This window comes from Leopardus geoffroyi, chromosome C2 (genome assembly GCF_018350155.1).
Source record: "Leopardus geoffroyi isolate Oge1 chromosome C2, O.geoffroyi_Oge1_pat1.0, whole genome shotgun sequence".
In the NCBI taxonomy this organism is placed as follows: Eukaryota; Metazoa; Chordata; class Mammalia; order Carnivora; family Felidae; genus Leopardus; species Leopardus geoffroyi.
In genome coordinates, this window is record NC_059333.1 from 54,739,992 (window position 1) to 54,755,762 (window position 15,771).

Sequence of the window (15,771 nt, forward strand, 5' to 3'; positions counted from 1 at the left end):
TAGCAACATGGCATTAGAAGTTTATTGATACCACTTTGCAAGCATTTGGACCAATGCACACTTTTACTGACCAAAAAGGCTATAGTTTTCTGTGATATCAGCAACTGTGTTTGTGTTTGTAATCGTCAGCATGAACCATTTAAGTTGATAGCATTTGGATATTTGAATTTTTGCATGAGTACATATGGACAATAATTTGTATATTGTTACTTAAAATGAATGAATGAGAACTATTGAACTAGGAAAATACTGTGAGAATGCATATAAGAAATTGACATGTGTGATTTACCTCTCAGCTGTGGTGCTGGGTGTGATGGAGAATGCAAACCTCATTTTGTGCTATTTTTAGCACAAATATGAATGTGTGTTGTTTTTATCTTTAAGAAAAAATGTTTTTCAAGTCATCCAAAAGTAACTTAGTTTCTAGGCTTCTGAAAAGATTTTGTCACATCATAGGCTGGTCATTGCTTAGCTATTTCAGCCAATCACCTTTTAGGAGAAGAGCAAGAACAAAAAGCCTAGGGAGCAAAACTTGGTTACTGGTTTCGGGTGCATATGTAATGAAGAGATGCAAAATATTTGATTATGTGTGTCACAGATGGGGACAGAGGGTGCTCATTTGCTAAGTGACCTACAGTGACTTCATGCACTGGGTCCTTGGAGGCTGCACACAGCTACTTTTTAAAAATTGTGTGTCATCTTGTGAAATAGTTTTATTTTAATCCAAATATTTGATTCTTACAGAGTATTTTTTCTGCTTACTAACCCTCCAGGCTCAGATTTATCTTATGGTAGAGTGCAAAACGTAAATTATTACAATACAATGGGAGCCATTGCAGAATGTATGGAGGGCCACCTCTGTGAGCACCTCTTCTCTCCATCTTTTCACAGTCTTCTGATGCACAGCTTTGAGAAACACTACCCTGAGTAAGTGTGAACAGGTGACAGTAACTTGTAGGCATCCTACTGCTGTATTCGGGTTTTGATTTCTGAAGTTATGGAGTGGAAGGAAGTAGATTTCACAAAAGGCAAATTTTATTAGCTCCATTCAGCCAACTAAAATGAATGTTTGATTATGTACTTAGAATTCTTACTGAATCCAGTAAATGCCTGAGCTGGTAGATACTTTAGTCATTAAAACTATAATCCAATTAAAGCTAAGGAAGCTAAATAAACAAATTTTAATCAAATTTACTTTGATTTCTCTCTGTTTCTCTCCTTTTTTTCCTTACCACAGGTCACAGTAATGAAAGGCAGTAATAGAAATAAAGATCACTCAGCAGACGGAGAAGGGGCTGGAAAACGACCAAAACGAAAGTGTCTTCAGTGGCATCCATTGCTAGCAAAGAAACTGCTTGACTTTTCAGAAGAGGAGGAAGAGGAAGACGAAGAGGAGGATATTGATAAGGTAATTCTTCTGTTTAACATAGAAGTTTTGAATATTCATTCCAGAAACTACAGTGATTGGTGAGAAAGATGCATTTCTAAAAGTCTCTATAACTTGAATCCTATTTAACTACTTAATGTATATGTTTATTCCAGATATTGAGGGTTCCTAAAGTATCTGTACTTCCTAATCATTTAGACAGAAACAGATCTTCTTCAGTGGTATTTCTGTCTATTAACTAACGATTTTCAGCTAATATGGTAGCACTCCAATGCAGTGGAGATGGGGGTATTTATAAAATTTGATGCATTTGCCTGGCACCCACCTCGTTGCCCCTCTGGCCTCTCTCTGCTTCAGCCTAGCCCTGCCTCTGTGGACAGACTTGCAGCTGCTCCGGCCCTCATCTCCACTGCCTTCATGACATCTGGCTGTTTTCACCCCCACCAGTCCTCCGTGGTCAGTCAGTCCTCTCCGTCCCCTTCTCTGGTCTCATGTTTAAGCAGCCAGCTCTCATTTAGAAGGTCACACAGCCATGCAGGTGACTTTAGAAAGCCACACATTCCTCCAAGTCTACGCGGAACTGGTTCCTCCTCCTCCTCATTCAGCTCTCAGCACAAGGACTACCTCCCCAAGAGATGGGGCTTCACCATCTCAGGTGACCCTCCCACCCAACTCATTCCATGTCCAAGGATTTCCTTCCTGGCGTCTCTTACCATTTAACTTGCGCTTAGCTGTATACCTGTGTATGTCTGTCTTGCCAGACTAGAATATAAGCTCAGTAAGAGCAGAGGTCTTGCCCCACATATCCTCCTCTTACTCCTTGGAACCTAGAATGATGCCTGGCGCATAGCAAATATTGAATAGATGTATGTTCAATGGAAGAATAAATGAGTACATATTTCGTGTCACTACAACTTTTATAAGCCTGTTTTTAGTATCCTGCAGACCTTTGACATCCATTCAGTCTTTTGTTCTAGGCTTGGGTCAGCTTCCATTTTTTTCTGTTTTTCCTGTTTCTCAGACATCTTATCTGGATCCTCTTTATAGTCTCTCTCACTGTTGATCTTTTTCTCCTCTTTTACAGAGAAAATAGAGGCCGCCAGAAACGATTCCTTCAGCTTCCTCTACTCATCTGTATACTTACTTCACTCACCCATCTTTTCCTTCCCCTTCTCTTTTCAGAGAGACCACTGTTACTCATTCTATTTGAGGACATTGCCAAGTTGATACTGATTTGATCTTTCTGACATATTTGTGCCTGTCGATCACTTGGTCCTGGAGGCTGCCTTCTGTTACTGTTTCTACTCCCAGCCTCACCTTCCTACCTTCATTCTCTTGATGCCCCTCCATTATTCTGCCCTCAAATATTGGTGTTCTCTGGGCTTGTTTTAAGAAAAAATTAATTTTTGTTTCTTTATTTTTTGAGAGAAAGAGAAAGAGCGAGCAGGGGAGGGGCAGAGAGAGAGAGAGAGAGAGAGAGAGAGAGAAAGAGAGAGAGAATCCCAAACAGGCTCCTCACTGTCCACACAGAGCCCAATGTAGGACTCAAACTCATGCACCGTGAGATCACGACCTGATCAGACGCTCAGACGCTTAACCCTACTGAGCCACCCAGGTGGCCCACTGTGGGCTTCTTAATTTCTTTCTCAATCCTTAAATTCTACACTGATATTTTTGACTGTTTTCTTGACATATCCACCTAGATCTCCAATCAGAACCTCCGTCTGAATGTGTTCAAAATGAAACTTTGAACCCCATCATCCTGTATCTTCCCTTTCTCAGTAAATGGGAGCCCCCAACTTTCTGGTTGGTGAGATCAGAAAGCTTATCTGTTTTCTTTTGCTCATGTCTCATATGCATCCATCCATCTATTAGCATATTCTCAAGCCAGACCTACATATGTTCTCAGTTTGACTCCTCCTTAGCAAGGTCACCACAGCCTCCTTTGTCCAAGCCACCACCATTTCTAGTGCAGATTAGCATATATTCTGCTGCTCTGCCTGCCTCTGCTCTTGCTTTTCCAGTCTTTGCTCAACAGAGCAGCCAGAGGAATCTGTTCAGAATGAAAGGCTGGCTGTGCTGTTCTTCTGCTTCATGAAGGCAGGGAATTCATATGCTCATGGATTTATCCACACCACCTAGAACAGTGCCTGGTCCCTATCAGTTGCCCAGTACGCAGTTACTGAGAGAAAGAATGGAATCATTGAATTCCCTTCTCTTTTCAGTCCACACCTGGTGATCTCATCCACTTTTCTAGTCTTGCCTTCTTTGTATTCTTACCTCAGTTCATAATCCCAGCCAAGACTTTTCTGCTGAGAACCACCTGACATTTTGCCTACCCGATACCGATCTTTCTGCTCCCAACCCTATCTAATTTCTCTCATTTGAGAAAAAGCATTCTCTGGTGTGTATGAAGGAATCTTGCCACTAAAGGTAGAAGCACTCTTCCTTTTTTAACCGTTAAATCCAATTGGATACCAACTGTCTTGGCTCTACCTCATAAATAAATACTGTTTGTGTTCTCACTTCTCCATTCTTATCATTACGGCCTTAATTCAGCCCTGTCTCCTTTCTCACCTGGACAGCTGAAACAAACTTTGAAATGGTTTCTCTAGTTTGCATTGCTTCTCGTTTTGATATTATAATTCATGCTTTACACTGCTGATAGGAGTTATCCTAAAATACAAATCTGGTGATGTCTCTTCTATGCTGAAAACCACTCATGGCTCTCTATTGCATCCAGCTGTGGTTTCCATATCCTGGTCTGGTACAAGTGTTGATTTGTTACAAAGTATTACTGGGCACTGGTGAAAGAAAAATTTAAGTCCAGATAGAGAGTTTTTCACTTTTATATAATTTTATCTACTTATTCATTTGTTTATTCGTTTTTGGGGTTAATTTAATGAGATAATTGTGACATTAAATAGTAGTTGCCGACATTTTTTAATATTCATATTTGGCAAAATAAATAATCTGTAGTAAAATATGATAACCTATGTTGTTCCCCCTAAGGTGTTTTTTGTTTTGTTTTGTTTTGTTTGTTTTGTTTTGTTTTGTTTTTTACAGTCTGCAACTACTTATTTATAGGATTAAATGCATGTTATTTTACATGACAGAGCACATTCTTCATGAAGTACATCCGTCCATACCTACTTCTACAACCTCATGTCCTGGGTCCATGTTCTAGTCTTATATCTACCAGTGCTATTGCCAGTGCTATTGAACTGTACATCAGTCAGTCATCGAGCCTTAATCCTTTTTCGGTTTCCGTGTCTCTCCATTGACTACCTGACACATTCTGGTTCATCTTTCAGAATCTAGCTCGGACAACACGGTTTCTAGGGAGACTTTGGTGAGCTTCCACCCTTCCACTAGTGCTTCACTATAACACTGGCTCCTTGTAATAGTCATCATACTGCTTTTTAATTAATTTGCTTTTCTCTCTTTCTCCCCCCCCCCCCCCCCCCACCCTCCACAAACAGTAAGTTCCTTGGTCCAGGATCTTGTCTTATTTATCTTTTTTTCCAGCTCTTGGCTTGAGTTTTATAACTTAGTAACTGAATCAGAAGTTATTCTTTTCTGAAGAGAAAATGTAATTACTTCTTCAACCTACGTAATATACTTTTTATGTCTTGATTTTTCGTAACTTCTTAGTTTTGAAAGCTAACTAAATATCCCTTATTATTTAGCATTCAGAATGCTAAATAAATATTCCTTAAAAATGCAAATCATTGTTAATGATTGTATACATAATGAGGAAGTGAAATCTATAGCCTTCACTCCCAATAATAATCTCTAATATATTTCCAAATCTGATAGCTATGACTTCAAGATTGTTCCATATTATTTTGTTTGAAGATAATTGATGGTTAATTAAATGCATTTGCAATATTTAATTTAAACTTACAAGACTTTAAAAATACCAAATTGGATTAAGCTAGTGATTCATACTAGAGTAGCTGTCGCAGTTTCCCAATAAAACATGATGTAGAAGAACACCGTTGCCTTACAGTAGTGGTTCTTGGAGTGTGATCTTCAGACCAACAGCATCAATATCACCTGTGAACTTTTACAAATATGAATTCTGGAGGCCCACTCCAGACCTACAGAATTGGAAACTCTGGGAATGGGATCCAACAATCTGTGTTTCATTTAACAAGACCTCCAGGGATTCCACTGTCCACTCAAATTGAAGAAGTAATGCTCTACTATATGATGCAGATTAACAACTACCTTAGTCATTCTTGATTTTAACTATGAAACAAGAAATTAAAGACATAGCTTTAGTAAGCCTTCTGGACTTCTGTTTGTGGTTGTACTGTTTTCAAGAAATCTCATAGAATCATATTTTAGCCTTAGAAGATATTTAACAGTCCTAATATATTCTGAGATTCTGTGATCAGAGGTATCTGCAGCCATGTGCAAAAAGTACCGAAAGAGATTAGAAGCAGAAAGACTAGGCCTGGGGCACTTGCATGGCTCAGTCTGTTGAGTGTCCAACTTCGGCTCAGGTCACAAACTCATGGTTCATGAGTTTGAGCCCCAAATCAGTCTGGCTGCTGTCAGTGCAGAGCCTGCTTTGGATCCCCTGCCCCCCCCCCCCTTCTCTCTTCCCCTACCCAACTTGTTCTCTCTCTCTGTCTCTCTCTCAAAAATAATAAGCATTTTTAAAAATTAAAAAAAAAAAAGGAAGCAGAGAGACTAGGCCATAGGCTCAGGCAGTGGGAATGACAGTTACACAGATGGGATGGGTGGGATCAGAGCTTTGTGGAAGTCCTTGAAGACCGGGAATTGAATGAAATGCTGAGGAAAAGGGGGGATTCAGAATCTATTTTGAAGGTTTAAGCCCAAGTGAATTTACTCCTGTCATCATAGCATTTCACTAAATGATATTTACAGGCTTGAAAATTTACTACATGGTTCCTCCTTCAAATAATGTTAAATGTCTATTTTGATTTTTACAATAGGAGGCTCCACTTGTGATGTGCATACATTACATTTTTTTACCTACTTTTATGTTAAACACTTTCATATTATTAGCTGTAGAAAAGCAGTTTCCAAACAGGAGAAACAACTAATATTCATATATTTTTGTGTGTGTGTAAATGTTGTTAATCTTGAGACGCATATATCACAGCATGAGTTTATTTATTTATTGAGCAGTTAGTTAGGTACTGATGTTGTACCAGCCATTGAACTAAATGCCGTGGTTGTAAAGGTAAATAACTTTTGTCCTCAAAGAGTTCACTGTTTAGTGAGGGGGAAAATGTTAGCAATTATAACATGATATATTCTGTAATAGAGACATGCACAGGTTGCTATAGAAACTAAGCAGAAGGCATTGTAAGTTGGTTATCAACCACTAATAGTGGCTGATGATTAATTTTTTTCCAATTTGTAAGTTGTTTAAATGAAGGTAAAAAAATACAATTTGAAAGCCAAACTGATTGTTAAAGCAAAATTGTCCAGGATGTGTTAAACATCTGGCTTTTGTTTTGGTTGGTAATAGGTTCAACTTCTTGGGGCCGATGGCCTAGAGCAAGATGTTGGTGAGACTGATGATGAATCACCAGAACAGCGAGCCCGGAGACCAATGAATGCATTTCTCTTATTTTGCAAACGTCATCGCTCCCTTGTACGACAGGAACACCCCCGGCTTGATAACCGAGGTGCTACCAAGATACTGGCTGATTGGTGGGCTGTTCTAGATCCAAAGGAAAAGCAGAAATACACAGACATGGCCAAGGAGGTAGGTTACAATGACAAGGTTTAATGGTGGCTGTGAGCAACCAATCCCATACCCCTGTCAGCAAATGTGGAGTCTCTGCCGAAGGTCTAGCAGCACAAAGGTGAATCCTGAAGCAAGTGTTCAGTGAAAACATAAGAGCTTTGTTCCTATTCCTGAATTCCAAGTCCACCTTGCAAATGCTGGTGGAGGTGCCAAGAACAATTAATTACCAAGTTTTTTCATTGCATATACTTCACGGATTGATGTAGAGGATTGATTTTTATGAATGGAAATTTATTTATTATGAATGATGGGTTTAAAAATTTTTTTCTAGGAACCCAGCTTGCGCTCTCAGAATGCCCATGGTAAAGATAATAATCTTAGGTTACTCTAGTTGTGTCATGCGAAAAAGTCTTGATCTAGTCCTAATGCTAAATAACCTTGTGACAGTATCTAAGTCAATTTCTGGGTCTCAGCCCCCTTTTTTTTTTTAATGTTCTTAGAATGAGGAAATTGGACACCAATTTATATCCTTTCCACCTCCTTTTTTTGTAATAAGCACCATTATTGTGCCTTTGACTTATTTCTGTTCTGTAGGTATTGCAGCATGCATATTTAAAACCAGTAAAGGAATGCACGGCAGTGAACATGATAAATTGTGGTGTGTGCAGGCATGTAAACACTGTATACACAGAAACACTTCCATGCAGGAAGGCTGTTTCGAGAGGTGGGACATTAATCAATTCTGAAACCCTATCAGTGACTAAATTCCTTCAAAAACTGTATACCAGTCTGTTGTTAAATTGCTCGGAAATTAATGTGAATTCATCATGCTTTTTAAATGTATTATGTAATGGATTTAGCAAGTGAAGGAAAAGCAAAGCAATGTGGTTGTTAGGTTAAACTTGAAAGGAGTAATTCTCACATTGTTCCTTCAGCCTTGTAGCTTGCTAACAATCTTGATTCATGAAAACCCCTGCCACCCAAACATTTGGTTAAGTTCTATGAAAAGTTGAACCAGCAGGGGACAAAAATACAGAGTTTCAAGTGACACATTTTATTAGACATCTCAGTATGTGGGAAAATAATTCTTCCAATTGCTGTGGTTTTATTGAGTTGTTTATCAGGCTAACATGTAACATAAATATTTCTTATGCAATGTTAAAGGATATTTGAATCCAGAGTATATGATTAGCATAGTTGTTATGTAATTAATGATGGCACAGACTTTGTCAATTGGCTGTTGTTAAAGGCAGGATTTCAACTATGTGGGGCACCTGGAAAATTAAAATCAATTCCAGTAGCCCACATGATTTTAAATGTTTCAGTAGATTTCAGCTAGTATAACAGTAATTAACAGTAGCACTTTCCCAGTAAATGGCCTTAGATTTTTTTATAGTCATGTTTATATGGTAAAATAAACAATTATCTAAAACCTCATAGGGAACCGCATTAGCTTCCTATAATTAAACACTTGAGTTTGTTTTTGGATTGCTGTTTTTTGATAACATGCAGCCTATCCTAAGTATATTGTTTGCCTTTTCTTAAATACCGCTAATTTACAAACCCAATAGGTGGCCACTTTTAAGAGGAGGAAGTATTATTTTCATACAGGAAATCTCTTGCTAATTACTTACTTAGGTTCACAATATTTGTCCTGGTGGCACTGTAATGAAATCTGTTAGGGTGGCCTCCTGCAATCTACTACAGGTGGGGGTGGATCTTCCACCTTGCAATTTGCCTCGTTTCCAGTTGCTCTTACGAACTGCTCTCATTTGTAGTTAAAAGTGTGGAAGGTTCAGCTACTTTCCAAATTATTATATAATTGGTTTCTAGCCATAAGTGATACTGACTTGTTTCAATTTATTTACTAAATGGTTTTGAAATTACATTAAAGTGCACGTAATTGTGCTGATGCTTTTTTGTGTGTTAATATTGCAGCCTTAACTGCAATGTCAGCTTTAAGCAACAAAAGCTTATCGAGTGACTTGAGTATACCAGGTCTTGTGGTGGTTGCTAGTGACGAATAAGGTCTCCGTTCCTCAAGGCCCTCACGCCCAGGCAGGCATTTTTAAAAGTTTCATATGTGTAACCTCTTCATTTTAAACACCAAATTTTAAATGTGTTCTCTAAAGAAAGAAGACATATTCTATCAGTATAGTTTTTGTGTGAATGTTACTTAAAAAGGGATATATTTTTAAAACAGAAGTGATTAGTAAGTAATACAGCTTTGGAGAGTTTATTTTTTTTATCTGTTAAAACTTTCTCTGACGCTTTTCTTGCTCCTGATTATCTTCTATTTTAGTGCATCTGGTGAGAGGAAACACCCATTGTGGGATTTGTTTTCAGTTTCTTGAATTACTGCCCGGTACTAGTTTGCGTTGAAAAAAAAAAGGGCGGGGGGAGGGTTGAATGAGGGTTTCATGTTCTCTGATGAATCTCATTAGAGCAATAACTGGTTATAAGTAATTTTAAAAAATACTATCTTAAGGATATAACCTGGGTTGTTTTCTTCAATTCAGCAGTGTGCATGATGGTACAGTGTTGTGGATGCTCCCAAGCTCTAACTTCTAACTGTGTGACTGACTGCTTGTTGGGGACGCAGAAACAGCCTTCCTTTTCCTTTTCACATCTTTATGTCCATACTCTTACAAATACAGAACTACAAGTCTGCATTTTTGCCCAAAGAATTGCTGGAACCTTCCACTTGTCACTTAAACTAATGATCATAATTAATTAATTTACATTCATTTTAGAAGATTGCATACTAGACTTTCAGGAAGAGCAGAGTCAGTGCAAAGAAGAGGAGAGGATCTGGAAAGTTAAAAATAGTCTTGAGAAAAAAAAAATAGTTTTGAGTGACTTTGTAATACCTCCTCCCTTCTTTTTTGTAGGATCAGGGGCATGAGGCAAAATGCATGCATTTATTGATTAATTGGTTCATTCCAAGCTTGATGTTTTACATAAGCACAAGCCTGTTAAGTCAGTAGTGATTTTCCCCATTCTTCAGAGCAGGGATCTAAGGCTCTTGGGAGTTAATATCTTCATCAGTCATGCACTGTGAAGCTGGGATACTCTTCACTGTTTGACTCCCATACTCTTCATATATCTTGCTCACTTAGATGCCTATGAGATAAGAGGTTTGAGTAATTATGGCAAAAAATGGTAACAATAGAGTGCATGGGCTCAGTTGGTTAAGCATCTGACTCTTGGTTTCATCTTAGGTCATGGTCTTGTGGTTTGTGTGTTCGAGCCCTGCTGATAGCACAGAGCCTGCTTGGAATTCTCTCTCTCTCTTTCTGTCTGCCCCTTCTCCATTCGTGCTATCTCTGTCTCTCTCAAAATAAATACATAAACTTAAAACAATGGGAGTAATAAAATGTCACAGTTGTAATGGGAAAAGTCTGCTTGTGCTGGGGGCAGTAGGGATATTTCAGAAAAGCCTTTATGGAATTGATGGAATCTGTCGTAGGATTTAGTATAGAATTCAGAGAGAAAGGCAGGGATAAAAGCAGATGTGGGATAGTAAGAACAGTTTCGGGAACAAGAAAGGTTGTTTTACCCCTGAGCTTAGAATATGTGTAACTAACAGGAAATGATGATGTAAAGACATAAAGCATGAGACCAGGCTGACAAGTTTGAAGTTTCAGTTGTATGTCAATAAAACAGTGATGGAATTAAATGCAATAAAATGCAACGTGAAGGTAAACTATAATAGCCTTTTGTAAATGTTGGTATCCGTTGCCATCGTTACTCTAGCAAAGATTCTCGTCACTATAAAACTCCATGGAGTTTTTAGCAATTAGTTCTTGCTTCATATTTAAGATAAAACTAACCTACTTATTCCCTTGCTTGGCTTTATTAGAAATGGATTCTTCTCCAAAGAAGGTAGACTCTCATTTTCTCATACATTATAACTGTGGAGAGAATTTTTGTTTACTATCACACGTCATGTACTGCACAGTGTCTGAATTCTTAGAAGCATGCTGTGGCACCTTGCATACTACTAAACTAGAGTGGAACCTCATTTTTCCAGCATCCTTGAGAAACTGGTGTTACACATAAGTGATTTCCAGGGGGATGAAACTTTGCTGTTCCCTTAAACACTTTATCTTATATATTTATCCTGGGAACTTTATTTAAAATTTTGTTTATATGTGTCCTTACTTAAAGCATTCAGAATGCCTTTTGAATTTTTTTGAAAATTCAACACATTTATCCCAAACAACAATTACTTTATAATTTGTAATTAGGTGAGACCTATGTGAACAGTTAAGTTACAGTCACATTTTTCTCCATCTGTTAAATGATTCTTTTTTTTTAGCTTATTTATTTATATTGAGAGAGAGAGAGAGAGAGCGTGTGGCGAGAGGGAGAGAGAGAATCCCAAGCGGGCTTCTCACTGTCAGCATGGAGCCCACCTTAGGGCTCAATCTCAGGAACTGTGAGATCATGACCTGACCTGAGATCAAGAGTCCAGACACTTAACTGACTAAGCCTCCCCGGTGTCCATGTGTATTAAATAATTCTTAACTCTTCTTTTGAATTTCCTCTTTGCTTTTCCATGAGAAAGCTTTTGGGTCCACCCTCAGCGGCCAATTGACATTTCTCTCCTCTGCCAGTCACTTTTGGCTATGTCTAATGAAATGACTTATTTTATAGGGGATTTTCTGAGTAATTAGGGTCCCCACTACTTTTGGGGGATGTGGGTAATTAAACCAAAGACATGGGACTCCATGCTTCACAGTAGGCCTTGTTTCTGAGACCTTTGCCATTCCTATGTTCCAGATATCAGGACTTTCTCACTGCATTAGAAAAAAATATTTGTTTATTTTTGAGATGATAATAATCAACTTTTGAATATTGCTTTATTCTTCCCAGAGTTCTTTTATAAATATTTAACTTAGAATAATCCCAGAAGGTAGGTGTTTTTTGGGGAGGGGGGGGGGAAGGTTGTTTGCAAAAGCTAAAGATGACACTGAGATCCAGAACAGTTATGTGATTTATCCAAGGATGCAAGTTAGTAGTAATAGAGCTTGAGCTCTCATACTTGGCTTTCTCCCTTCTCAGACCTTTCTGAGTTTCCAGCTCTGTAAAAGGTCAATAAAGATGCCTGCCCTCATAGGGTTGAGTAAAATGCAAATAAAGCATGTACATACAAGCATTCTGTTGTAGAGCTTAAAATGCTATAAATGGTAGTTTTTTGTTTTAAGTTTATTTATTTTGAGAGAGAGAGAGAAAATGCACAACTGAGGGAGGAGCAGAGAGAGAGAGAGAGAGAGAGAGAGAGAGAGAATCCCAAGCAGGCTCCATACTGTCAGCATAGAGCCCAATGTGGGGGTTCACCCACAAACTGTGAGATTGTGACCTGAGCCAAAACCAAGAGTCAGATGCTTAACCCACTGAGCCATCCGGGCACCTCTAAAATGGTAGTATAGTTTTATTCCTGATAAGAAAACTTAAGTTTGTCTGTATTTGATACTTCTTTACAAAGTAATTATTTACTATTTTTATCAGGGCATGTTAACACAATGAAAGCCTACTAAAACACAAAGCTAAAACACAAGAACCAACAAAACTAATTATATCATTTGCTCAACTTGCAGATACTATTCAGTGTGATTGATAGCCTCTAACCAGATAGATAAGTTAAGATAGTTAAGTGAGCTAACTACTTGATTTTGGAAATATCAGTCCTTTTAGTTAGTAAACACTAACAGTTAAATATTCAAATCAAATCAAATTATAAAAACTTTATAAGGAACCCATGACTAGTGACAAAAAATAGATCCCACAGCAAGTGATATACTGAGAATTTAAACTGAGTCTCTTACAACTCATTTTGGTATTGGTTTCAGATATTAATTTTTAGATTGATGGAGGGACCTCATACTCCAATATCCTGTAAGATGTTACTATAGTAACTCTTGATTACTTTGAAATTGATGATCATTCAAGGGATGTAGATAAAAATTAATTTTTGTACTGTTTGAAAAATTACAAATTCATGCTGCAAATTGTTTTGTAAAGAGAAAATCTAAATTAGTATGCCTTAGTGAGCACATATTTTAGAAGAAAACTCACATTTTACAATTCAAATTAGTTAATGTATGAATTGAGTAATACATTTTCAGAAATCAAATAATGTTTTCTTTACCCAGATCCCTATCTACTTTTTAAAAATTAGCAAAATTACACTTCATTTAATTCATTTATTTTAAAAGTTTATGTATTTATTTCCAGAGGTGGGGAGGAACATAAGCAGGGGAAGGGCAGAGACTGAGAGGGAGAGAGACAGAATCCCAAGCAGGCCTGACGCAGGGCTCAATCTCACGAACCAGGAGATCATGACCTGAGCCAAGGTCAACAGTCAGACACTTAACCTACTGAGCCACCCAGCTGTCCCTAAAAAAATTATATTTTAAAAGAAATTCTGAAATTTGTGCTAATTAAATTTACTTTTCCCCTGATTTACCTACATTGGAGTAAAGTAGTCCTTTTAAAATTTTATATATGAAAATGAACTAATCTTGCCATGATAATCTTTACAGCCAATTTAGGTAACCATATCCACAGCCAACTCAGTTTTTCCTTTATAACTTTCCTATAGTAGAACCAAACAATTCCCTGGTCACTTATTCAAGTCACTTTTTGACGTATATAATTTTTATTGGAGTGGCTTTATCATGAAAGTCTTACAGGTTAATGTATGACTTAAAATAATTTTATTCTGTCAAAACCATAAACTTAATTCAGTGTTCTGTCACATAATATAGTCTGGTTTTCTCCCTATTAAAAATACCTAGTAAAAATAATTCAGGTCACATAGTGCTGTTGAGTTTTATTATCTAAGTGAACAATTTTGTAATTTTTTTTTTTTAACGTTTATTGATTTTTGAGACAGAGAGAGACAGAGCATGAACGGGGGAGGGTCAGAGAGAGGGAGACACAGAATCTGAAACAGGCTTCAGGCTCTGAGCTGTCAGCACAGAGCCCGACGCGGGGCTCGAACTCACGGACCGCGAGATCATGACCTGAGCCGAAGTCGGCCGCTTAACCGACTGAGCCACCCAGGCGCCCCTAAGTGAACAATTTTAGAGTTAGAACTCCTGGAACTAAGACCGTACAGATTGGTGCCACTTCCCAAGTATCTCCCTTCCCTCTTCCACCCTTGTGTAATGTGATTTCTGCTGCCCCCTTGAAGAGATACAACTGTTTCAAAATTTATTATGCTGGGGGTCACTTAGACCCCTGCAGTGTTATAAAATAAAAAAATATGTTCTATCTCTTTTTTAAAAAATCAGATAATTTTTATCTCCACGGTTCTGGTAGGTTTGTTTTTGTTTGTTTGTTGTTTTTGTTTGTTTGTTTTTTGTTTTGTTTTGTTTTTTTATCATAGTGGTATTTCTCATATTTGCACCAGAATCAGCTGTCTTTGTTATTTGTTTGTTTGTTTATTTGGGGGGGGGGGGTAGAGGAGCAGAGAGAGAGGGAGAATCCCAAGTAGGTTCAGCACTGTCAGCCCTGAGCCTCAAGTGGGGTTCAATCCCATGAACTGTGAGATCATGACCTGAGCCAAAATCAAGAGTCAGACCCTCAAACCACTGAGCCACCCAGGTGCCTCTCAGCTGTCTTTATTTGTATAGACATTTACAGGATTCTTTATTCCTGGACCTCACCAAGGTTGCCGTTCTCTTTTCACTGTGCTGAAGAAAATCTAGACTGCAATAATAGCTAGAAATATTACTGGATTTTAGATGGCACCTCCCCCAACCACCATTAAAAACAAATAATTGGAGAACAGTTAGTACAGTTTTCATTAACATTGAGGTGCTTTTTAGGGTCAAATTTCCTTTCTTATAAATGATCCAGAAAAATACTTAATGTTGTGACCCAATTTTTAAAATATTAACATAGAGTATTGTTTTTTGGTATATGAAAATGTCATTGTCATATATGAAGTTGGCAAAATACCATGACAAAGGGTATGTATTTAATACCACTCTGAATAACAGTGATTTGTTATTACTGCTAATACAGTGTTGTGGTGGTTGGGGTCAGAGAGAAGAGAGCCCGCATTTGCTGAGGATCATGTATAAATAATAAACTGTGTCTGTAAAGTAGATGCACTTAGGTTATCTAATCAATTGGAAATTAAAGAAAAAAATTGGAAGCCATGATGTGAATTTTTATTTTAATGGGAAAATTTTGAAAATCGGTATTTTAGCAAGAGGTTAGTTATCTGCGAGATTAGACCAATAGCCTGTGTGATTGATGTTCTTGGATGAAAACAGGTCTCCCTCTCATGCCCAGCATGAAGAACCCTGTCCCAAAGATCCAGATGGATGGGGCGTATCTCTTTGACCCTTTAAATCCTGTAATGATGGATTTTTGTCACAGAGTTGACCAGAATGCGAAGTTTCACTCAGCTGTTTGCTTCATACTGTATACATTCTTCCTTCATTTTGCCATTACTCAACCTTCTCTGTAATCCCTTTCTTGATAACCTCACCACAACAAATGATTAAGCCTTTCTGTTGTTTCTTATAGTTGAATCAGGGCAAGTGATTGATGAGGTGCCCAGTTCCAAGGACAGAGAGACATCCTCATACCCCAAGGCTCTTTCCGCCTCTGCCTTTATTTGGTGTTCAAGTGT

General features: G+C 37.9%; 1 protein-coding gene across 15 annotated transcripts in view; it reads left to right on the top strand.

Moving 5' to 3' along the window:
• BBX (BBX high mobility group box domain containing) overlaps window positions 1–15,771 on the top strand; it is a 289,196-nt gene that overhangs the window by 179,967 nt on the left and 93,458 nt on the right. For all 15 annotated transcript variants that reach the window (XM_045501896.1, XM_045501908.1, XM_045501910.1 and 12 more), the window contains 2 exons: window positions 1,238–1,408; window positions 6,897–7,136. In XM_045501896.1, coding sequence (XP_045357852.1) covers window positions 1,247–1,408; window positions 6,897–7,136 — 402 coding nt within the window. In that variant the 5' untranslated portion in view covers window positions 1,238–1,246. The remainder of the gene's footprint in view (window positions 1–1,237; window positions 1,409–6,896; window positions 7,137–15,771) is intronic.